The sequence below is a fragment of the Hippocampus zosterae genome, chromosome 17 (genome assembly GCF_025434085.1).
Source record: "Hippocampus zosterae strain Florida chromosome 17, ASM2543408v3, whole genome shotgun sequence".
NCBI classification, from domain to species: domain Eukaryota; kingdom Metazoa; phylum Chordata; class Actinopteri; order Syngnathiformes; family Syngnathidae; genus Hippocampus; species Hippocampus zosterae.
Window position 1 is genome coordinate 11,111,584 of NC_067467.1, and position 23,058 is coordinate 11,134,641.

Genomic DNA, 23,058 nt, shown 5'->3' on the forward strand with positions numbered 1-23,058 from the left:
CTCTCAACTTGTGCATATCCATGACAGGAAAAAACGCTTAACGCTGTACACCGTGAAACTTTATTTCCAAACCATTTAAAACTAAACCTCGCCATGTTTTCAACATGAATACTGCAACTCTGCACGTGCGTGAATGAATCTAAAAGTATTGCATCATGTTAGTGATTGAGGAGCAGCGGCATACCCGGAGCATACAAAGCACGCAAAACGCAATTTAGCTCAACCTTGGCTTGATTAGTTCTGCTGCACGGTGTTCATTCTTTGAATGATCCGACACGTGAAATGCAGGGAGGCCAGTAAAGTGAAACAAGCCGAAAGAAAAGTACACAAAAATGACACAAGTGGCTTTGTTGGCAGTCAAAACGGCTACAACGTATTCTAAAATTGGCCAACATTATATTGTGCATAAGAAAAAGAAGAAAAAAGCTTTGCTACTCTTTAATCATATGCAAGGATTTGCTTTATAACAATTAAATACTGACGTTTGAAAGCTCTATTTTTCAAATGTATATATTAGCATAATGACAGCAGCTTAATTGTTAGTAGCTTCATTAACTAGCCACAATATTAGGTACACCTGCACAAATGAACAATGTGTATAAAAGGCGGGCCATAAGTAGGATACACTTTAAATTAAGTACTTAAGAAGATGGCAAAAAATGTGATGTAACAAAGGCCCAAGGGAATAAATGACTGGGAAGGTAGCTTGGGTTTAAGGAAAGAAGGAAAAAAAATCAGGTCTGAGGTTGTGGAAGAACAAGTAGCTGGGCTAAATAAAAGGATGACAGCAAAATGGCAAAAAAGAATAAAAAGCAACCCTTTGGGAAAGGCCAGGAAGGGAAAAAGGAATAAAAGGAGAGAGCGAGGGAGAAAAACAGATTGAAGCAAAGGAAGGGAAGAAGTCAGGTGGGAACAAAGTAAGTTTCCGCAAAGGCTGAAAATTAGGTTGAAGCCAAGAAAGAATGCAAGGATGCTCGGATAAAAAAAAGGATCCGATGGGCTTTTGTACTTAGGCCAAAGCCTCGTCTAATATGAAAATAATTTGCGGGATCTCGAAAACAATTACAAACCTCTGACCTACTTTTGGCTCATCGACTATTATTTGTTAAGTTTGCAGCGGTCATGTCAAACTGAGAATTTAGAGGTTGACTTCCTCATTCCAATAGGAACAGGATACAGTTGTATAACCACGATAGTACTGCTGTCAGTGTCAATCTAAATTGTGCCTCCCAGCTGTCTCTAATAAAGTGACCCATGTGACTTCCTAAGTGTGTCCGAAAAGCTCCAGGACTGGTGTCGCAAACAAGAGATTTCAAATACAAAACCATCAAGGGGAGAGGGGCGGGGTCTTATCCAACAGGAACTGTCATGCTCAGGGCACCAATGAATCGTCCTGCCAGAATTTTCACCTCTTCTCGAGCACTGAATGAAGGAAAGAGCACATGGGCCTTTTGCGGACGTGCTGCATGATCATGCGGTCCGCAGTGAAGCGGAAAACCCGTCGTTTCGAATCCAGAAGTGCCTTCAGTTTCATTCATTTCAGAACTCAGGAAGTGTCAGCGTGCAATGAACAGAAATGCTATGAATCCCAAATTTTGGTGATGTGTTTTTCAAGAAGGAAAAGAGCATTTTTTTCTGTACTACTAAAAAAAAAAAATCACATTGAGTGAATACAATGTAGGGAATTAAAACAAGTTTTTGCATAAACTTTTGGTGTGTATGACATGGCCACCAGGGGCAGTATAATATAGTGATGCAGATGAACGAAGAAGAGTTTCGCGACAAATTTAAGTGACTTATAAGATGCAAAAATAGTAGTCATTCTTTGCAGAGGATAAAGAGCTTATGCCTGTTACTTTTGCTATATTGTCTGTTTACATGTGTTGACTACTTGACTTCAAATGTCACTTCTTAAAAGGTTGAGAACAATCACAACATTGATGCTAGTTCCGTTAGCCGGTCTAAGGTGTTTTGCACTGTTTGTTAGCATTAAGCTAAACGGACTTTCCGAAAGCAAAGCTGTGGGATTGTTTTAAATCCACATGCAATGGCCTCTTTTTTAAGATAAGATATCCTTTATTCGTCCCACACTGGGGAAGAAGAATCCTTTGTTATCTACCTAACTGCTGCTTGGTGTGCGGTGAGTTGAGTACTTGTCTCAAGTTTTTGCTCAGAAGTAAAGGCAAAAGATCCCGATGACCGCTCGTATCTTGAAAAACATGTTGGTCTGGTTACTCGTAAGTCAAGACAGCACTTCAAATGGTTTGCGACGACAGTCCTGGAACTTTTCTGACGAACCTCATCTGTGTTTCTCATCTTTTCTCTCGAAAAAAACCTTTGTCGGTGTAGTTCTCTCTGACGGTGACAGTGAGCAGGTTCATGGTGACGTCCGTGACGGTCACGGTGTCCATGTTGGTGAAACGAGGGTTCCACGAGGAGCCGGAGGCCGTGGGGGGACAGACGACCCCGAGTTCTTCTCCCGTAATTATCGGCAGGTTCCTGTATTTGTCACGGTGCTTCAGAAGCGCCAGGTAATGAGTCCTGCCTCCTAGGTCAGTACGAGTGTAGGGCATGCCCGTGTGGTCACTGCTGGATCTGGGCGAAATTGTGGTCTCCTCCTGGAACCTTCTGGTCAGCTGGGCCAGGCTGGGGTCAGAAGCTCTCCTGTCATGAGGTAAGCATCTCAACATTTTGGGGGCAGGTTCCGCGCTTTCATCGTCATCCTGCTCGTAACTGTGACGCAATTTGGGCTTGCGTCCTCTCTTTTTTGGACTTGACTCTTGGTGGGAACTTGTTGCAGATCTGGGCCTTCTTTCTGGTTCGAGTGCTTGGCTGACGACGCTCTCCCCTCGGTTGACGGCGCTTGGGGGGAAAATGGTGGGGACCACAGCTCGCAAACCTTCCCGTGCCCTCGGCGTTTTGATGGGCTCCGGGACCGGATAGGATACCTGGATGGGTCGGACTGGATCTCGTCTAAATTCATATGTTTTCTCTCGAGCTTTGGCCTGTGTGATGGTGACACAGTTAAGTACAACAAAACTGAATTTACGCAGTGATTCACTAGTAGGAGCACAAAATACACTTTGAGGACCACTGCTGTCAACCCAAGTAATGTAAATCCATATCCTTAAGCAACAATTTTACTTACTTTAGTTTTATTTTAAATCTGACAGAAAAAAAACATAAGCTAGGTACATAACTCGGTTAACTAACCTTCAAGAGAAATGTCTCAGGCTTGGGTCCTCGCTTTTTGGGCCCAAAAAGCTCTCTCTCACGTTCCCTTTCGAAAGAAAATGTTAAAAATATTAATTACATAACATTTATAACAACAAAGAATGTTTTGATCTTTATTGTTACGGCAATCTATCTACAAAGCTACAGTAGCTAGCAATCAAATTAGCTAGCTAAAGCAGCCAGCAGTCCATCTACAGATTCTAGACTAATTAACATGCAATCCAGCTAGCAAGCTATCGATATATCAGTCCATCTATACATGCATCCATCCATCCATAGCTAGCCACAGGAAAACGGAAATAAATTGAAATATTGAATTGAACTTTCTTTGGTATGGGATTATAATGCACTTTATTTGTTTTCTAAAACGGTTTATGTGTTTTGAAACGAGACCACGCCTCTTCCCGGAATGTATCTTTGGGCTCACCTCTCCTCAAAAGCTGCCAGCAGGCGCTCATCCAAGATGTTCTCCTCTGGCTCCCATGTACTGTACCTGGAACAGGGAGAGGCATGTTTGGCACCTTGCGGCGACACATCAAAGGATTGACTCTTGGGAATAAATTAATTTAACTTCATTGAACAAATGATGGAATTCGTATTATGAATGTTGGTCAGGCCTCAGCAATTCTGCATGTCTACTGTAAACACGGACGAGAAAACATGGCTCTAACAGCCTTGAACTGATATTTATGTTGTTCTATAGGCCGCCACCTGGGGTCGCTGCCCCCTCTGCACCCTTACGTATTGGTTTCATGAAGAGAACTGCGTACTGTACTCACTTGTGAGACCAGCCCTTCCATTTCACCAGATATTCCCAACGACCCTGCGAACAACACACACGCGAACACGCGCCCACACACACGCACAATCGGTTTATTAGTGCCATCGGGTTCGGGCGTGTCGCCGCTGCACAAACACACGCTTGCGTAACAGGCGGAACCCGAAAAGTACGGAGGGCCAACAAATAAAAGAAGCAGCAGCAGCAGCAGCAGCAGCAGCAGTAGCTGAGCACCACCACCGTACCCGTCGGATCCGTCGCTTGATGATGGACTCGGCGGCGAAAACGCTCTCCCCGACGGCAGACAGCTCCATGACGCTCGCTCGCAATTGCCCACGGTGCTGCGCTCTTATTTGCGCCCGCTAGCCCGCGTCCTCCTAGGACTGCTTAATTCCGCACATCCCATAATACGCAATCTGGCGCGGACAACGGGAGGGGAGGGGTGTACTGGTGACGTGCGCGCTGTTGCTAAGCACCGCATTAGGAAGGGGCGGGCGATAGCGGAGCGTGATTGGCCACCTTGTTGCTATGGTGACGATAAGGGGCGGGGTTTGAGTGCCGCGGAGCCTGTTGGAATGTGAGCGAGTGGCGGACCTGGTGGCTGCTGCTTCCCGGGAGCCATAAAGTCCCAACGGAAAACTTTTCAAAAGAAGATTGATTCACTTCAATGTATTTTATTGTCGTTATATTCACGAGCAGTCCCAGTCCACACAAAATGCCAAATGCATCTAAATAATTGATCACTCAGTGGCAATAAACAGAGCCCGCAGTACGACAAACGATGATGAAATGGTTTGTCCAATTTAATCATTTTATTTGATGTCCTTTCAGGGTGGTTATCACAATAAGAACGTTTTTTCCAGCACTTTGATAATGAAAGAAATGCGCATTTTATTGACTTTACATATGTTGAATGCTCCCTTCTTTGTGGTAAACTAACACGAAATAAATCAGCTACAGAAATGTTGCGTTCATTGGCGAAAACCCGCGAACAAAAAATGCGACATCAACATTTTTACTCGAATGTCTTTTTTTCCTGACCCACACAAGCAAGCTTTTAATTGCTCATAAATGGCCAATATTGCAAAATTATTTAAACCTAGACAAGTACAGTGAGATTTTTAAAAAATCATGTTCATTCAAAATGGGGGAAAAAACTGCCACCCTCTCGCCAAGTAATTCAAGTTAAAGGTGAACGTTTTTTTCCGGATATGAATTGGTCACGAAAAATTCATTTTTAAAAATGCAATGATGACTTTCCAACCTAGACGTCTGGTTAACTAACGAGTTAAATCACAGCTCATGAAGGACATTGGAGCGGAACACATTCGACTGCATTGAACATTTGATTTGATCAGAAATACATTTCAAGCTTAGAATGACAAACAGAACATCCCGTGACGCTGTTGTTTTGGGTCCATGCGGCAGCCTTATCATCACAAAATTCGCCGTTGGTATTTCCTAAAGTAAGAATATTATTTTCATCGGAGGTTAGATTAGTTTTAGCGCTGGATGGTGATTATTGTGCATTTGTTTTCATAAAAAAAATTAAACAAAACACATTCTTCAATATTTCTATGATTAAATTAAGACGAAGGATGACGATGATGATTATTATTATTAAATACATATTGTTGTTGTTATTCCTAGCCATTTTCTGGATCACATCAAACCAACAGTGCCAATTAAAACGGAACGAGAACATTTCTCTATTTGCACTTGACGTGACAGAATATGTAGGTCAAATTTTAAACTAAAAAAATGACGCGTCCAACGTACATTGGTGTGTTCAAATGTTCGAAATGGCGATTGCCGTTCACACCAAATTTTTAGATGACTTCTGCTGTTGATTCCACTCACAACATTAGCGATTTGCCTCCGTTTATTTTCGTTTATTTTCAAATAAAAGGGGAGCGTTATATTACTTATTGTATTTATGGCCGTTATAAAATATTTTTAAAAAATGAATAAAAATTAAAAGGTTCACTTCAACCTCTCATCGGTTATTTTCACCGTCATGTTAACATTTGTTTTGTTTGTTTACTGCTTCTCAGATAAGCTCCTCAAGTCCCAAAATGTTCGAGCAGCACGACGCATATAAACGCAATTTATCCCCAGCAATAATGAAAACTGTCCATTGCGTTCCTACGACGATGTTGAGAAGGTGAGCGTGCAAACGTGACGACGAGCAGAAGCCGACCAGCGTTTGATGCGGCCTGACGTGACGCGATCATATATGGGAACGCGTGTAAACGTCACTCAACGCAGCGGCGTGCGTAGGTTTGTGCCTCTCACACAGCGGGCGCACGCTTGCATCTCCATATTTGGACGCAGGTCGACGCTAACGCGGAAGAAGAAGAACAGAGTGCGAGTGAGCGCCACTGGCTCGGTGGTTTCTGGGCAACTCGTGTATGCTGCACACTTACTGGCGTGCGGACGACATTTTCTTTTGCAGCGTTTCTAAATGAGAGGAAAGACATTCGCGGAAGATGCGCGGTGCACATTTCCGGAGTAGCCATTTATAATTCCGCCTCGACAAAGCATGTTTTGGTTGCGACTAATTTAAGATGGACTCATGAATCATACCGAGGAGGTCTTTAAAATATTTTCACATGACAATTGTGTACGGCGCCAACATTGTTCCATTGAAAGTGAGCATCATTGCAAGAAGAATTTCAAACGTGCTACCGCCCCCCTCTCGTTTGCATCCAAAATAACCTCAGTCGTGTTGTCGTTATCATTACATCTTATGCAGGCCTACCACATTTTTTTTATAGCCAGGGGCTATTTGCGATATAAACGCGGCTAGTGAGGCCCAAAATGAATTCAAAGCTGGTTGGAATTTATTCCGGCAGGCTGCAGGCAGGCCTCGTACGACGTCTGATTTAAAAAAAAACGGAATGTCAAACATTACACATGCTCTCAATATGTCGGCCCGTTGCACTTGAATGCATGATTGTGTTGTCCGCGCACACGTGCGAGGCACAGGCGGGTCACATGATCGAGAGAATCGAATTATGCTGTTGATTAACCTCCACCTCCCCGTCCCCCCTCCCTCTGTAAAGTCAGGGAAGAGACACACATGACCTGTTTTTTTTAAACCCCTTTTGTACTTTGCTTTCACGCTACAAAATTACAAACGCGTTTTGTGAGGTTTTTACAAGCGTCGGCTAGCGTGGCTGCATTTAGCTACTGTTAGCTCAGAATCGCTGCGTCATCGTGACAAATATTGAGAAGAAAAGAAACAGACAGCGAGAGAACGGTCAAGTTTACCCTGGGCCAGAGCGCTCCAGCGTGCTCGAGGAAACAAATAATTGAAATGTCCGGTGCTTGTTTTGACATTCTTTCGTGCTATAGTCCTGTTTGTTGCTCTTAATAGAGCAAAGAACCATATTTGGTCAGTCCATAGGGTTAGCTGACTGTAGGCAGCGCAAGTATGTGATTTATCCCAGCTACACTTCTACCCTTAGGACCATTTTTTTTTTGGTATTGTATGTACTGAATAATTTCAACTCAAGCGTGTCTACTAAATGGTTAAGAGAGGAATAACACAACAGTCAACAGCTGCCGTCCTTCAAATTGCTCTAATGTCGAGATAAACTTCAATCAATGCAAAGGACCTTTGTACAGGATTGTTTCTGATAATACAACATGAGCGTTTTCTTTTCTGCGTTCGCAAGCTGCTGTAGCAAAATCTAAACCAAAAGCACAAATCACGCAAGACAGTGATTTGCATTCGTGGTGGATGCGGCGAATGATCACAGCCTGTTACAGTTCAGTTGTATTCAACTTGAAGCTCGATGCTTTTGTGTTTCACTTGGAACATTCAAAACTGTAAAGTGAATCCAAAGATTTGTTTTCTAAATACACATTTGAATATTTTTCTTGAAAGACTGGGAATTTTGATGACAAAGCATTAAGCTGTTTTTCATTATTTTAGTTGACTTTTATTATTATGTTTTTTTAAAGGAGGCGTGGCTGAAATTGTGAGATCCTCCTCTCCCATTTCTGTAAGACCTCGATCGTCTTCATTCACATCAGCGGTTACTGCCGCGTTGTAAAGGGTTGTGAACGACACTTCTTTGTGGTACGTCAGATTTACAACACAATTATTTTCACTTTACGGGGACTTAAAAAAAAACACGTTAAGAAATAACAAGACTGAAGCGTTACTCGTAACTTTGTTCTTTATTGTCAAAGTGTGCCGACAGCAGTGAGCCAACTGACTCCCTCGCCAACTTTGATGACAATCCTTGTAACCAAGTGCAAGAGAGGCTCAACAGATAAAACCCCGACAAAACAAAACAAACAAAAAAGACAGAGAAAACCAACGTTAGCACATTTGAAACATTTGTTCAAAGATCACTTGGAGCTTCTTCTGCCACGGATTCAATAAATACGCTCCCTTCCGGTGCATTCTTGTAGGATTTTTAGCATTCTTAAGACTGGGTTTTGCATTCGGTGTGCGTATAGAAGAGGAGTCCTGCTGTACATCCCACAGATACGACATTTTGCATTCTAAGCAGCAGAAACAAATCAGCTAGCGCCCACGAGAAGTGTCACATTCCGGTCCTCGAGGGAGAGACGGAAGAGATGCGGGAAGGCGGCCCTCGAGGACCCGAGTTTGAGACCCCCCCCCGGCTAGACTGTGTTCAACTGTCCATATACCAAAGGTTAGATGAGTCACATTTTACGGGGAAGGAGCGACCGGCGAACAAACAGCAGTCATGCGCCTTTTCAGATCACGTAAAGCCCGACGCAAAGAACTGAGCAGAACGACACGAATTCGATGCCCGCCTGAATTTGCGTACGTCCGCGTCACGTCGACGTGGCAAGATTTCAAGCGAGCCGATCGCGCAATAACGAGGTACGCTCCCGTTTCCTCGATCAATTCATAGTTTCGAGACGCCACGAATCAAACAGCATTTGCGCGCGATCAACCAACACCAGAACGATGAATCGATTGCTCATCGCGAAATCGAAAACGACGTAAGAGAGTGGCACTTTGTCCCAAATAATAAAGGCAAATGACCAGAATTGACGGGTGGATAAAAAACAAAACAAAAAAAGGAATTGCTTTCAATTTGATCTGAGATCTCTATCGACATCACAAGTTCCTCTCTAACACTCACCAGGACCCCAAATAATCCATCTAATCGATACAAAATACAGATTTACCTTCATACATCTGAGATTACAAGTTTGGTACAGATATGGAACAATGGAATATATTCGTAGACTGTTTTATTATTTTATTGTTGTTTTTTTTTTGGAGCTTCATACATCCCATCGAATGTATTCACTCAAATCCTCGAGGGGCACTTGCTTGGCTACGTTTCAAAGTTATGGTATAAAACATTGTATGAAACATATTCAATTTGAATTATAAATTAGAACTTTGCATATGTACAAAATCTCCGTTGTTTTTTTTTGTTTGTTGTTTTTTTGTTTTGTTTTTTTACAATATGCACATGTGGACAGAATCGGTCAGTCATTCGCTTGCTTAGAAAGAAACGTACTCCTTGAAGGTGACGGTGAGACTGTTTGTTGTGACATCAGTGATGATGATATTCCCCATGAAAGGAGAGATTTTTTTCCCAAGCGCCGCTTGAGTCTTCTGCGGCGTGTCCTCGCTCGCCGCGGGGGCGTCTTGGGCGGCGGGCGTGGGCGGTGAGGGTTCAGGTTGCGCAGCGCTTTCGGTTTGGGGTTCGAGTCCGGGAGCATGTTCGGGTTGGGGGTCAAGTTCGGGCTGCGGCTCGGGTCGGGGGGCGGGGTCGGCCCGGGTCTCCGGCTCAGTCTGCCGCTTTGTCTTGGGGCAACTCAGGTCCATGGGCTCCTCCTGGCCGCCACCGCGGTCCGCCGCATCGTACGCGGCGATACGTCCGGCGCAGTGGAGGTCCATGGGCTTGTCCTGAGGCGGACCGAGCGCGGCGCCGGAAACGCCGAGGCTTCTGGTGGCTAACAAAGTCTTGGAAACCCTGCGCTCATCCGCCGGCTCGGCCAGTTTTCTCTTCCGGCTGCTGGGGTAGGACGGAATCCGGATGTGCTCTATAATCGTCGACGTCGGGACGTTGCCGTCGGCCGGCCAAGACGTCGGCGGCGAGCTGGCGGTCAGCTGCAGCGGCAGATCATCGGGTAAGTCGGCCTGACCTCGAGCGACCTCTGTGTTGTATTCCTCGGCCGTGCTGGGCGAAGGCTTGAAGAAATGTCTGTCCTTCGGGGAGCACTTTTGGGGGTGATCGGCGGCGGGGAGGGAACTGCTGCCGCAAATCTCTTTGGGAAGACCGTTCTCCGCCATTTTGGTTCCGTGCGCGGGATTGCTCGGCGGCGCCGGGCCGTTTGGCGTTTTCTCCACCCCGCTCGACGATTCCCCGTGTTTGCCCTTTGCTCCGTGAACCTTATTGCCGTCCATGTACTTGCTCATGACGATCACGATGCGTCCGTTCTTGTTTTTGTTCTTGATGATCTTCATTTTGCCGCCGACGGAGCTCGGGAGGGTGGCGTCTTTCGGATCAGCCTTCAGAGACTGTTCGCTTTCGGCGTCTTTGGGAGCCGCTTTCCTTCCCTCCACCGCCTGCTCTTTGACTTTACTCAAGCAGCCCGTGTCTTTGTCACGCACCCATTTCTGCTGCAGCGCCAGAGGCAGATTCCAGCCGGGGTTGGCAGGTTTACTGGCTGCTTCCTGAACTTTGACCACCTTCTTAAGCTTTGAAGCCTGAGCGTCGTACATTTTCGGGTCGGGCTCGTAGTGGTGGTGCTTCTTGCTGTTGAGCTGATAGATGTACTTCTTCTTGCTGTTGGCGAGCTGCTCGACGGGCACCTCCTGGCTGCTGGGCTGGTACTGGTGGTGCTTCTTGCTGTTTAGCTGGTACTGCTGAGGTTGGGAACGCTGCACCGGGACACCGTCCGACTTGGGGCCGTCGTCTGCGTCCGCGGAGGCGTCCTCTAAGCTTGCAGGGATACTTGACCTCCGGGCAAATGAGGGAACCTGAAAGGATCGACAAGATGCTTTGAGTCCGCCGCGTGAAAATGAAAACGGAACAGGAATCTTTGTATTTCTGACCGGCTTGGAATGTTTTGTCCACCTCTAGTGGGAATGAACAAAAAAGGAGATTTGTCCAAAGCCCTGAGGAGGCCCAGGCAAGAGAATGCAAACAATACTTTGTCTCCACTGTTTGACACTAACAAATCAAATGCTCTACGGCAGTGGTGTCAAACATAAGGCCCGCGGGCCGGAACCGGCCCCGCGAGGAGGATTGATCAGGCCCGCGGGATAATTTAAATGTGGGGAAAAAATGCATAAAAGACAGTATGAATGTTTTTAATAAAATGCAATTCATGGATTATCCGATAGGGGGCAGACTGTTTTCTCTTTAGTTTGTAAAGTGCAGGCAGGGATTACATTTTGATTTGATATGCACATGTATAAATGGTTCAAAAATTCCTTCCTTTATAAATCTCGATTCATCTTAAAATGCATAACTATATTTTTCAATACCAATTACTAGTTCAAGTTTTGTGCCTTTGCACAATTCAGTGTGATCGGTTGCAATGCATATTTGTGAATGATGAAAGTCAATTGCACATTTGTCAAAGGAAATCCAAGGTGTTTCGTGAAATGTTTTATCAAAAGATATGTTCATGAAATGTCAACATTTTCCAAATCTTTGTGGTTCACAAAACCAAAACAAAGGAAAGATGATATTTGGGATATTTTTTGGCAGCGTATGGTATCATTTTAATGGTCCGGTCCACTTGACACCTGCCGAGGCCGAATGCGGCCCACCATGTCAAATGAGTTTGACACCCCTGCTCTACGGTATGGATATTTTTTTTTCCACTGCAACGCTTTTGGCCCGGGGCCTTGCTGAAGCCACAAATCTAATGGTGATGTAAGACCTTGGCACAATCCCCTGCAAAAATCCATCCAAGACTCAATTCTTTGTCTCTCCCTTTAGAGGATATGAATAGAGTGCATCCGCCGAAGACTCTGTGCTTACGCAAAGATAAAACGCTGTGCTTGGATATTGAAACACACTGCGCCATAACCGGATCTATCCCACCCACCCCTTTCTCCCTCCAGCACAGGCTGACCCATCAGGCTCTCAGAGGGGCACTGCTGCGGAACGCTCAAGACCCTTTGGCTGTGACCTCGGGTCAGAGAAGTGCCACCAGACATGTCACGCTTCATCTCTTGATTCCTGACCACGAGTGACTCCAGCTAAGGAGCGCTGCCGCATAGCAACCGGCCGATATGTCCACATTTGCTTCATAACAAGGTCCATTAAACCCGGAAAATGGGACAAACCCAAGCACGACGCCGCGCCGGTTTTAGCTAACGTGCTGACTCACTCGCTCTAAATTGAGCATGTCCTAAAAAAACCCCCCACAAAACACAACGAGTCGACTGTATCCTCCACGCAAAGCCAGACAGTAGAAGGAAATAATAAACATCCAGATCCAACAAGCTCGATCAGGACGCACTTGCGTAACCTTGGGAAACAAACCGAGGACAAGCCAGATGAAGAACCTCTCTCCCCCCCCGTTGCTGCCTGAAAGAAAACTAAAAATAACGACCACCATAATAACAGCGGCTCAAGAACGCCTCACAGGAATCTACCCCACCCCCCCGCCCCCTCTCCCGTCTGACCTCTCACTGATAAGAGAGGCGTGATGAAAATTACCTGCAGTAGAAGGTGTTTTGGTTTGGGCCCCCGTTTACGATATCCCATCAGCTGTTCCTGCCTCTCCCTGTGAAAACAAAAGGATAATTATAGCTTCTCATGTCTTGTCTTATTGAAGTGATATCCGATAAGAAATGGCCTTTGGGATATAGTCTTCCTCTTCACCTATTCAAGGTCAAATGTGGAATTTGGCGATGAAAAACATTTTTAAAAAGCCAACACGTGACCGAAGCATTGTGCTCTGTATTTGCATGGCGCTCCACAGTAATCATCCCGTCTGTATTCTCATTATCCTGCAGAAATTCAATTAAGGCTTTTCAGCCAAGAGACTCTCTGCTTGTCTTTCAAACATCCGCCCTTGTGCCACTTCTCATCTATACGCTCTCACAACTGTAATGGGGGTCATGTGGTACATGTCAAATGGGATAAATACATGTGAATAACCCCAAAGATGAATACAGGCTCATGGTTTAGCAGGCTGCATGTCGGGCTAAAGTAGAACAGGGATTTTGGAACAAGATGGGAGGACAGATGATGCATAATGCGCGTATAATGGCAAGGCCGCGATGAAATATTACCACCAGGAATAAACCTTGACTAATCAGCGACTCGTAAATAACCAGCGGCGGACGAAGGCCGGCTAACGCGGCTCTCGCCGAGCATGCTTTGGGGCCTACAGATGTTCAAGACATCAAGGCTGTGATGGTAAACAGCCGAGCGCTTATTTCCAAAACGCAGAATCCGACGAGGTGACCCCTATTCACAGAAGATTTGGCAATTACAGGCTCCCTTGTCGGGTCCCCTCCCCCATCCTCTGGGAGCGGGGAGGATTCAGCACACAAGCAGCCCTCCGTGACCATCAGGACGGAGCCAGACGCACACATGCGGGCTGCCAGCGTTACACTGCAGAAGCATGCGTGTCAATTAGCCCCTTTCTAAAATGCAAATCTTGTTCTCTGACAGGGGGGAGCGTCGATGAGTCCTGCAGCTCGCGCACCATTACTACTCATTAGCATTTAATGTCAATGCCTGGCTAAGGTTTGTGATTATGATGCAGGCCTCAAACTTGCCCCAAAACCTTCCAAGTCTGTGCATCCACTTCACAGAACATGCAAAAACGCCTCCCCGCAACGCTCACTGGTCATTTTATTCCGATATTACAATACGGTGCTGCTTGACCATGGTGGCAGATGACAAATAACTTGACAACGAGCGGCAGTTTGGCAGGTGTAATTCGTAAATATTTGTCCAAAACGATGCTTCAGGCTCTTTATTGCCACTCTTAGCTGAAGTTTATTGTCAAACTAAACATCAAATATGGAGAATTACAACTCGTGTATTGTAAACAACATTGCTTTGTCTTAAGGAACGTCCGCTCCGGTGAATGCTAATAAACAATGCATCGCATATGTGAAGACAAATGACAGCGCAACGCATTTACACAGCTAGTACCCATACCTCAATCCACCCCTGCATCTACGATGGCATAGTGCATCCTACAAAGTCAGCAACTGCAGGTATGTTGCATCTCGTTTTTAAAAATTTTGATTCAAACAATATAATGCATGATATAAGTCTAATTCATGTTTACCAGCTCTACCCAGTGTATCAGCGTTCAGGAAACTCTCACTGGCCCTTTTCCCAGGGGGTCAAGGGGGGTATCAGAGCGAATGGAGCGTGGCCCCTCCCCCCATGCCCATATAAGGTCACGGTCGAGTTGGAGGAGGCCTCCACAGTCAAAGTCCAGCCTGAGTCTCACCTGTATTGAAACGCAACCAGGAGGCGCGGGTCAAGGATGTTTTCTTCTGGCTCCCAAGTGTTGTATCTGCAGGGAGGGGCCAAAATAACTGTCATAATGATGGTGGGCCAATGAAGCCCCCCCCCCCCACACCGACACCATTCCAAGTCATATTAGGCGATATAGACAGGTTATGCTGGCATTTAAAAGTAATTACAGGCATTGCCGCGACTCGGTTTGCATAAGAAAGCGGCACATTTGATCGCAAACGGTTATTACTTAGTTAGGAAGAAGGTGGAGGCGGAAAAAAGGGGAAAAGGATCTGTTGTGTGTGCTGTCTCCGCGCGCCAACATACAGTCGGCCATTTTAGCAGCTCTGTCTCTCAAATTCGTTGGCAGAGCAGAAATAATTAAAACGGGATTACATGGCCGTGCCTACCCTCCCTTTTCCCCTCGCATAAATTAGTGAAGGCATCCACGGATGAAACACTTGCCCGCATACACACACTGCGCCCGCGTATGCCCTCTCTCATTTGCATTATCCGCACATTATTATGATTAGGAAGAGGCAGTATCAAGACTTACTTAGGTGACCATCCCCGCCACTTGACCAGGTACTCAATCTTCCCCTGCGTTGATAGAGAGAGAAAAAAATGCATCCCCCCTCGAGTTTTAAACGCACCATTGTAATACGTGTGCCGTTTTCCCCCCGACCCTGCAGTTTACCTTGCGAATGCGCTTCTTTTCGATGCCCTCCACCGCAAAGACGTGCTCCCCGGCGGCAGGGAGCTCCATTCTCGCCGCAATCCGACCTCAAGTGACGGGTTGGAGGGGGGCGAAAGCGATGTATGCAAAGAAGGAAGGGGTAAAAAAAAAAAGCCAGACAAGGCAGGGTGGTCGCGCTCGCTCGCTGGCTTGGTTGTTTTCCAGTGTGTATCCAAATCCAAAGCGTTATTCCCGTCCGGCTCGCCTAGTCCCTCCTTTTGCACACCCCACGAACAGTCCTGGCAGTGTGCATCGAGAGAGACAGTAACAGCCGAGCCGTCGTGAGCTGATCCAGTCGTGCAAGAGCTCCGGCTTTGGCGCATGACGTCAGAAGGGGAGGTGGAGACCTCTCCTGGTTGGGCTCCATCCCTTCTTCTTCTTCTTCTTCTCCTTCGTCGTCTTCTTCTTCTTCGTGGACGTGTGGGAATTTAAATAAATCACTACGTTAAGTGTCGCGGCACTTATGCGCCAACGGCGTATTTCATGTCAGGAAGCGAGGAGGAGGGAGATACGCCCTTCTCATATGTGTTTACGTATGGGCGCAATAATGTACGTGCGTGAAAATGTCAACCGCAAAAAGAGGAGTGGTACCTTCAGCAGCCAGCAAACATTTCGGATTTATGATTTAAGGGTATCAGAAATGACACATTAAAAAAAGGGACATTATGACACAGTTATGATGCCAAGCAGCCCAAGACAAAGGCAAAACGTTTAGCGCTTACCAGACGAAGCGTACAAGTGTCTTAACGTGTCTCGAAGTACGAAATCCTAAGGACGAACACAGCATTTGGGAGTTTTTCAGAACCGAGTGTAGGAACGCGTGAATTACAGGTGCAATCTGTTTGTCTTTTTTTTTGCTTTAAAACTCAGCAGAATTCTGTTAAGGACATTCCGAGTCCATTACAATTTACAACCAAATTAAGAATAAAACAATAGGTTCATTGCTGCTAGACGAAGCTGATTTATATGAACTCTGTAAGAGCCACGCAAGTATTTGTAGGGAGAATTTCAAGGGTAAATGAATAAACTAAGTGAAGTTTTCAGTGCAATTCGGTTTTTTTATCCCTCAAGGTTCATCAGTTCGCAGCTAAATGGGGGAAAGGAGCCATTCAAAGACGAATATAAACCAAAATGTGTTTTAAAAAATGTCGACACGGGTCATGCTGCGGGACTCCACCGTTGTGAGTCTCAGGATAATAAATCTCGAAGTGTTGCTGGTGGGGCGTTTTGGGGGATGATTTTCATTGTGACAACACTGTCAGAAGTAGGCTCGTGTATGACAAAATGCTCACGTAACCTTTCCCATCTTTATTCCTGTAACTAACGCCTCGCCATTTTACCGCTATGAAGATAAGATGTACTTTTTTTCTTCTTCTTTTCAAGTGAGAGTGTTACACCAACAGCAAGGTCACGGCAGCAGCAAAGGAAAAGACACTTTAGACCAGAATTGAAACATTTCTCCCACACTTTCATCCAGGTTAAGTGGCTTACTTTGTCACTTGGTTGTTTTTTTATCCGTCGCGGAAAAGGCCACAGTTACAGAGTCCAAAAATGTGTCTTATTTTGAAGTTTCTACCTTTAGTGGTGATAATGAACTCCTTTAGTTCATATTTTGTCGGTGTTACTCGATTGCAGCCGAAATTCAGCTTATTATGTACTCACCCTTTAAACCCCCCCCCCCCTCCCCCCTACCACCACTACCACAAATGCGCGTGTTTGCCTTGTAGATTTGCTATCTCAAGACTTTGAGCCCATTAAAATCGTTCGTCTTGTAACTCTGGCCGTCATAGCATGGATTCACTCACTTTACTTATTATTATTTTTTTGTTTATGCGTTGACTCTGGGTTCCAGCTTTTCATACAAAAAAAGTGCCGATGCCCTGTAAGGCAGCACGGAGGCTAACATTTCGATATTCTCACTGCACTGAGCAAATATAGGTCTCACACACGCGCGCGCGCGCACACACAGACACACACACACGCACGCATACACACACTCGCTCTCTCGCTTTGTCTCTCTTTCGCCCTCTCTCTCCAACACACACTACACGCACACACACACACGCGCGCACACTGATTGTCAGACGAGTGCCATGTCCTCTGGGCTCAAACTGCCGTTAATTTAAACGTTGAAAGACGGTAAATTTTCACCTTTTCAGTTTTCACGCCACCATTATTCGTCGGAGCCGTTCATTTCCCGTTTATTTCCGCCTCACGTGAGCAAGAAACGTGCAAATCGCTCACGTCACTTTTAAGTGCGGTCACGAATGTGTGCCCTTGCGTACTGTAACAGTGAAATAAATACATTTGAAAACAGAATACATACAAGAAAATCACTGCGGACTGGATTTGAAAATGCGCCCCGAAATGCAAAACTTGTGCTTAATGGCGATCCCCACCAACCCAAAACACCCGCCAAACACCTCCGCGCTGAGGCGGGCGTTTTTTTTCCATGCTTGAAAAAATAATTCAGCATGAAATGGGTTAAAACGAAGCCCGCAAAGCAGAGCTGGGGAGAGCAGCCTATTGCGCGCAGGCACGATCTATCTCTGCCCCGCCATATATGGTCATGCACCGAAAGCGGCCAAATACACCGCTGCGCGCCTTGCAACGCTCCACTTCGGCACCGCAAATGAACACGGGGGAGGCTTAAGACCCCACTAGCAGCGAAGTCGTTCGATTAAAGCGTTGAATTTAGCCCCAATTACATTTTTTACACCGCCCCCCACCCCACCCCTCCCGCGGTGCCCTCCAGCCGCGGCCACGGAGCGCACACGCCCTGCTTGCCTAGCAACAGCAAAAAGAGAGACAGCGCGACACGCAGAGAAATTAAATCGGGGGCAAACACTCGAGCTTGGAATGTGCAACCTCTCTAAATGTCGAGAAATCCCACTCATATGTCACAAAATGCACGCGCGAAGCGTGAAGAAGAAGAAGGGGTTAAACGCCATTGTGTGAGTGGATTTGGCTGATCGTCAACTCGTCGGCTAGATGACATTTTTTATGAAGCGTCCACCCAGTTGGGGAAAACCGCAGAGAATAGAAATTATTCAATGAATTTAGTTTTGAAATCGCGTTCAGCCTACGCAGACGTGTTGCACATCAGCAGAGCCAGTCGATCTTTTTCTTCAGCAAGTGTGTGTGTGTGTGTGTGTGGGGGGGGGGGGTGTTCGTGTGTGCAACAACCAAAACTCATAAGTGGACGCACCCATAGAATGTACAAAAGCAGGATTTCATAATGTAAGGTCAAGTATAAATAATTTCAGAACATTTCAAAAACAGGACTGCCTAAAAAAGGAACCAATGTGTTGGTGTTATCTATCGATCGATCGATTTTTTTTAATGTAGCAGACTTAGATAGTTTCTTAAAGAGTCCACCAAAGATCCTGAAAAAAGATTAAGGGGCAAGGAATGAAAGAATGATTCAGAAGTGGGATTTTTACATAGTGGAGCTCGATGGTGCCCCATAAAGTTGATTGAAAATCTGGGAAAAAAAGTGACAAGGGAGTCAGAAATGATGAATGATACTGAACACAGTTGCTGCATTGGGAATCATCCACCATTCTTATACAGGTGACATAATTTTATGCTCAGGCCAAAGCCATGTCTAATGTAACGAATGGATTGGTTTGACAGCAAAGACACATAAGAAATTGAATCAAATTTGGTGAAAATATCATGATAAAGTATATTAAAAAAATGAAGCCACAAAGCATTTTTCTCCCTTCAAGATTCTGTAAAGTGAATTCTGACAGGTTTTTTTTTAAATCGAAACACACATTTGAAGACTGTTAAAAATGACGAACGACGAAGAAGAACTACTGTACTTAAATTGTTTTTCACCTTTTCAGTTTTGGGGGTTGGGGGTCTAAAATGTGGCCCCGTGACGCACTTTTGACTCACTCCACATGAGAAATTGGATACCTTTGTTCACATCTGTATTTATCTGGCACAATTACATATTAGATATGCTTTTCCCCTGGAAAATAAGTTATCTTTTTGTACAGTCCACTAGCGTGGCTGCTTTAGAGCACCTCGTTGTCAGCCGTGAGTACACGTCGTGAGGGTGGAGGAGTAAGGTAAAGAAAAAGAAATACAGACAAGGGCTTCGGCTTTAGAGCGCCTCGTTGTTGCATGACAAAGCCTCGCAATGAAGGCGATATTCCAGTCATCGTAGGCTTGAAGCAGCAATATTTTTATGGCTCAAACGTGTTAATGTGTAGACATAAGGAAGATGCTGGAAGAAGGAGGACCCATTTTTTGTAGCTCTGTGGGCATGCCCTATAACAGGGGTGTCAAACCCATTTTTGTTGTGGGCCACTTTTTAGTTACCGTTTCCCTGAGAGGGCTGTTATGCCTGAAACCATATTTTTAAAAAAGTCAATCATAATGGTTTATTCCACTATTGTTTAAGTTACTGCAATAAGGGGTTCGGTAACAAGAAAATGCTTACAATATGTCACTTACATGTATTTATAACATATAAGAATTTAAACATTTGGTAAGTACATTTTGGAAGTTGACATGTTTGGTTTGCTTTCGTGGGTCACATAAAATGATATGCCGGGCCAGATTTGGCCCCTGGGCCTCGAGTTTGACACCACTATAGTGTTTGACAGTTGGCTTGATTTTTCATTATTTTAAAGCCTCGTTTTTTTGTTTTTTTGTTTTTAATATTTGGGAATTTAATTCACTTTTGTCAGTGTTGCTAACAACACTCTGTGGTGTTAAACTGACAAGACATTTATATTGACTATGCAGCAACAAATGACAGCACTAGTCGTCTTTTTGGCACATCTTGACTTCCTTGCAGAGGCACTCCAAATGTGTCAGATTGTATGGAAATCTCTGATGTGCAGAATTTAGACCTAGACTCTGGCCGGATGACTTTCCAACACATGTTGTTTTGTAAAGCAATTCTTTTTGGTCACTTTGGCCGCTTGCTTGGATTCATTGAATTCACCCATCATTTTTGCAAGCGTTTGCAAGTGTTCCATTTTGGCAACCAAAACAACCTCCAAGTTGCAGTTTCAGGGGAAAAACAACTAACATGATGCTACCACCGCTATGCTTTAGAATAATGTTTGTCTGGTCTGGCGACATGCTGTGTTGTTTGTGTGCCAGATTTCTTCAACAACAACAAAAACCAAACCCCAAGAGCTGGTAAATTGTGACGAAATGGACATGCGGAAATCCTCATCTGCATAAACAAGTCGATTGTGTTGCGGGTGTAACAGGACACAGATTAAAGCATAAATGCGGAATTATCCTCTAAATTCCTCTTGTTAATCTCAACCTAGCGCAGTGAAAGTGACTCCAAATACAGACGCCCATCCAGAATCTGCCAGAAAACTGATCGTCCGGTCTTACAATGTTGCAAACTAGTTCTTTGCTGCAAGTTTATTTTGACCTTGTTGCAACACACCAAGGTCAAAAAGCAACACTTATCTGGAGCACACAAGGTTAGGCTTTTTTTTTGTTATCTCAACGTGGCCTTGCTTTGACAAGGTTGTCTGTGTTTTAATGCAACACGAGTAGCAGAAAGATAGTGAGGTCGTGTCATACAAATGGCTTTGGGAAATTGGAAAGAGTGTGATTTCTGCGAGGATCGTGAAGCATTGTAGAAATAGTCGTGAAATTTTATGCGATTGTTCGAGTGTTGTTTTCATGCGTGTGTGTGTGTGTGTGTGTGTGTGTGTGTGTGTGTGTGGGAGGACCAAGGTCAGGTTATGTCATGATCTCTGCAACGCTTTCTGCAGGATGCACATACATTTCAACCTTGTGACCTCACCCCCCCCCCCCCACTCCTCTCTTTTTATTCTCACTTCCCCATTACACACACACACACAGCTAGAGCATAATCACCTTGCCTAAAATTGTAATGATGGCTTGGGCACAGCCAGGAGGCCTCCCCTCCGTTGGCATCAGCCACCCACGGGGCCGGGAGTGCCATCTGAGGGAAGAGAGATATTTTGGTGAAAGGGAGCTGTGTGTGTGAGTGGGGGGGGGGGGGGGGGGGGTATAAAAGAAAAAAAAGGAGGAGGAGGAGAAGGCCATGATGAGAGATCTCCGCATTGGGCAAGAGAAGCATCCGATTCGTTCCTGCGGAGGGTGAAAACAGTTGATTGGGACAGAGTGCAAGGACGGAGTGGGGAGAGGGAGAGAGGGAGGGAGGGAGGGTTGAGTGGTGGTATTAGAAAAATGTTAAGAGGGCTCGAGAGCCTGGCGGTGCTCAGCAGGCGGTCATTAAAGTACACTATCAAACAGTAAAGACACGCAGACGCGCAAAAGCAAAATTCTTTGTGAAAACGCCTCAACGTCGCCAGCGTCTTAATTAGCTTTAAATCTGCTGAGTGGACTAATGAAGCTGTACGGAAAAAAAAAAAAACTGTCCTCGGATTGTTTCTGCAGGTGCAAACATGCGATTTTGTTCTTGGCATCCGTTTAATTACGATCATTTATTTTAACTAACGAAGACTATAAATCAAGGCAGCTTGATTTCTGTCGCACATTTCACACACGAGGTAACTCAATGTGGTTCGCATAGTTACAAAACAACATTGAAAGGCAAACAAATGTAAGACATTAATTTTCAAAAACGTAATAATACGACTTTCAAAAGCAAAAAGTAGACAAATACAAAGTAGTTTAGCGGAAATTCCTCCGCCAGTGCATAATTGTCGCATACATTGTTGCAGCGAGGCGACAGGTCTGCATTGTGGGGTGCTCCTCTGCCAGGGTGGGCTCCCCTTCTCTTCCTCACACAACCCCCCCTCCCGTTTTCCCTCCCTCGTTCCCTCCCTCTCTCCCTCCCTCCCCTGCCTGCAAGGCTGCCGTTGTGTGGGGTTCATCTGCCATACATTCATACACCCATTGATCCCTGGGAGCCAGAACAGGGGGGAGGGTGCAGAGTGGAGGGGGGGGGGGGGATCACCAGACTTCAAGAGGAAGGGTCAGGAGGAGCCATCGGCGATTGAGCAGTGGAATTTTGTACGAATGGACACTTGTCAATACCGTACGGCGCTGAGGAAGACAAACCCGGAGGTTTGATGGATGCACTGATGCCGTTGGTGTAGTCGCTGATGACAATAGCGAGCTTGAGCAAGCGGCGGCACACCGTGGAACATTGCAGAAAACAATTGCCCCCCCACCCCCACCCCAAAATCCGCACACAGGCATAAATAGGCCATCCTTTTTGGCACTGACGTCATAAAATATTACCGTCTGGAGGTGTTGTTATTCTCCTCAGCGTGGAGACCTCAAGAAAATGTGCCCGTGAGCTTGTGTTGAGATTGAGCTCCCCTCCTGTCTAATGCCACGCTAATGATGAGTGACATGGGCCCTTATCCTGAGAGCCCTTTCCTCCCCTTTTTCCGCACCCCTCCGCAATCTCCCGGGAGCAGCCTATTTGCCTCTTTCTAATTGCATTTTAATTTACATGTAAGCCGCGGGATGGAAAACCGTTTCCTTTTCGTTTCCTTCCTCATCCATATGGTGCTAAGCGGGGAGTTTCAAAAGTAGCGCGGCAACGATGCATGTCCTGAGCTGGCTGAGGCAAACATCTGAATCCGAATCGGAATCATTTAAATTGGCCAAGTATGTTCAAAACACACAAGGAATTTGGCTCAGCTAGATTGAGCAACTCTCATATTGCAGCAACAAGCAACATCCCGGCTCGATCTCTATGCATTCAGCACCTCGGCATTGGCGTCAACTCAAGTCAAGTTTTTTAGTCTCCTGCGGAAATCACACATTTTATTCGCCATGTTTTTCTGTTCTTGCGCATACATTAATTGTAGCTCTCTGATATTCAAGCTGAAGTTGCTAACATCGGTTGGTCGCTTACTTTGATGCTGATT

General features: G+C 45.5%; 2 protein-coding genes across 2 annotated transcripts; both read right to left on the reverse strand.

Moving 5' to 3' along the window:
* Positions 1-2,098: 2,098 nt before the first annotated feature.
* On the reverse strand, positions 2,099-4,444 carry cbx8a (chromobox homolog 8a (Pc class homolog, Drosophila)). The gene is made up of 5 exons (XM_052049980.1): positions 4,258-4,444; positions 4,014-4,057; positions 3,662-3,727; positions 3,214-3,280; positions 2,099-3,005 (listed from the first exon to the last, which is right to left on the reverse strand). The coding sequence occupies exons 1-5, from the start codon at positions 4,324-4,326 to the stop codon at positions 2,313-2,315; spliced, it is 939 nt and encodes a 312-aa protein (XP_051905940.1). The 5' UTR covers positions 4,327-4,444; the 3' UTR covers positions 2,099-2,312.
* A 3,737-nt stretch (positions 4,445-8,181) lies between these two features.
* cbx4 (chromobox homolog 4 (Pc class homolog, Drosophila)) lies at positions 8,182-17,139 on the reverse strand. The gene is made up of 5 exons (XM_052049979.1): positions 15,161-17,139; positions 15,020-15,063; positions 14,456-14,521; positions 12,697-12,763; positions 8,182-11,000 (listed from the first exon to the last, which is right to left on the reverse strand). Exons 1-5 carry the CDS (start codon positions 15,227-15,229, stop codon positions 9,516-9,518), a joined length of 1,731 nt encoding a protein of 576 aa, XP_051905939.1. The 5' UTR covers positions 15,230-17,139; the 3' UTR covers positions 8,182-9,515.
* Between the last annotated feature and the right edge of the window lie 5,919 nt (positions 17,140-23,058).

What these genes read in the sequence shown, in the direction of transcription:
- cbx8a (XM_052049980.1), bottom strand. Translation starts at nt 4,326, where the DNA reads ATGGAGCTGTCTGCCGTCGGGGAGAGCGTTTTCGCCGCCGAGTCCATC. An exon ending in TGGAAGGGCTGGTCTCACAA is followed by an intron (nt 3,728 to 4,013) that starts GTGAGTACAGTA and finishes TCCCTGTTCCAG; the next exon opens with GTACAGTACATGGGAGCCAG. An exon ending in CTGGCAGCTTTTGAGGAGAG is followed by an intron (nt 3,281 to 3,661) that starts GTGAGCCCAAAG and finishes TTCTTTCGAAAG; the next exon opens with GGAACGTGAGAGAGAGCTTT.
- cbx4 (XM_052049979.1), bottom strand. Translation starts at nt 15,229, where the DNA reads ATGGAGCTCCCTGCCGCCGGGGAGCACGTCTTTGCGGTGGAGGGCATC. An exon ending in AAAAGAAGCGCATTCGCAAG is followed by an intron (nt 15,064 to 15,160) that starts GTAAACTGCAGG and finishes CTATCAACGCAG; the next exon opens with GGGAAGATTGAGTACCTGGT. An exon ending in CAAAACACCTTCTACTGCAG is followed by an intron (nt 11,001 to 12,696) that starts GTAATTTTCATC and finishes CGATCCTTTCAG; the next exon opens with GTTCCCTCATTTGCCCGGAG.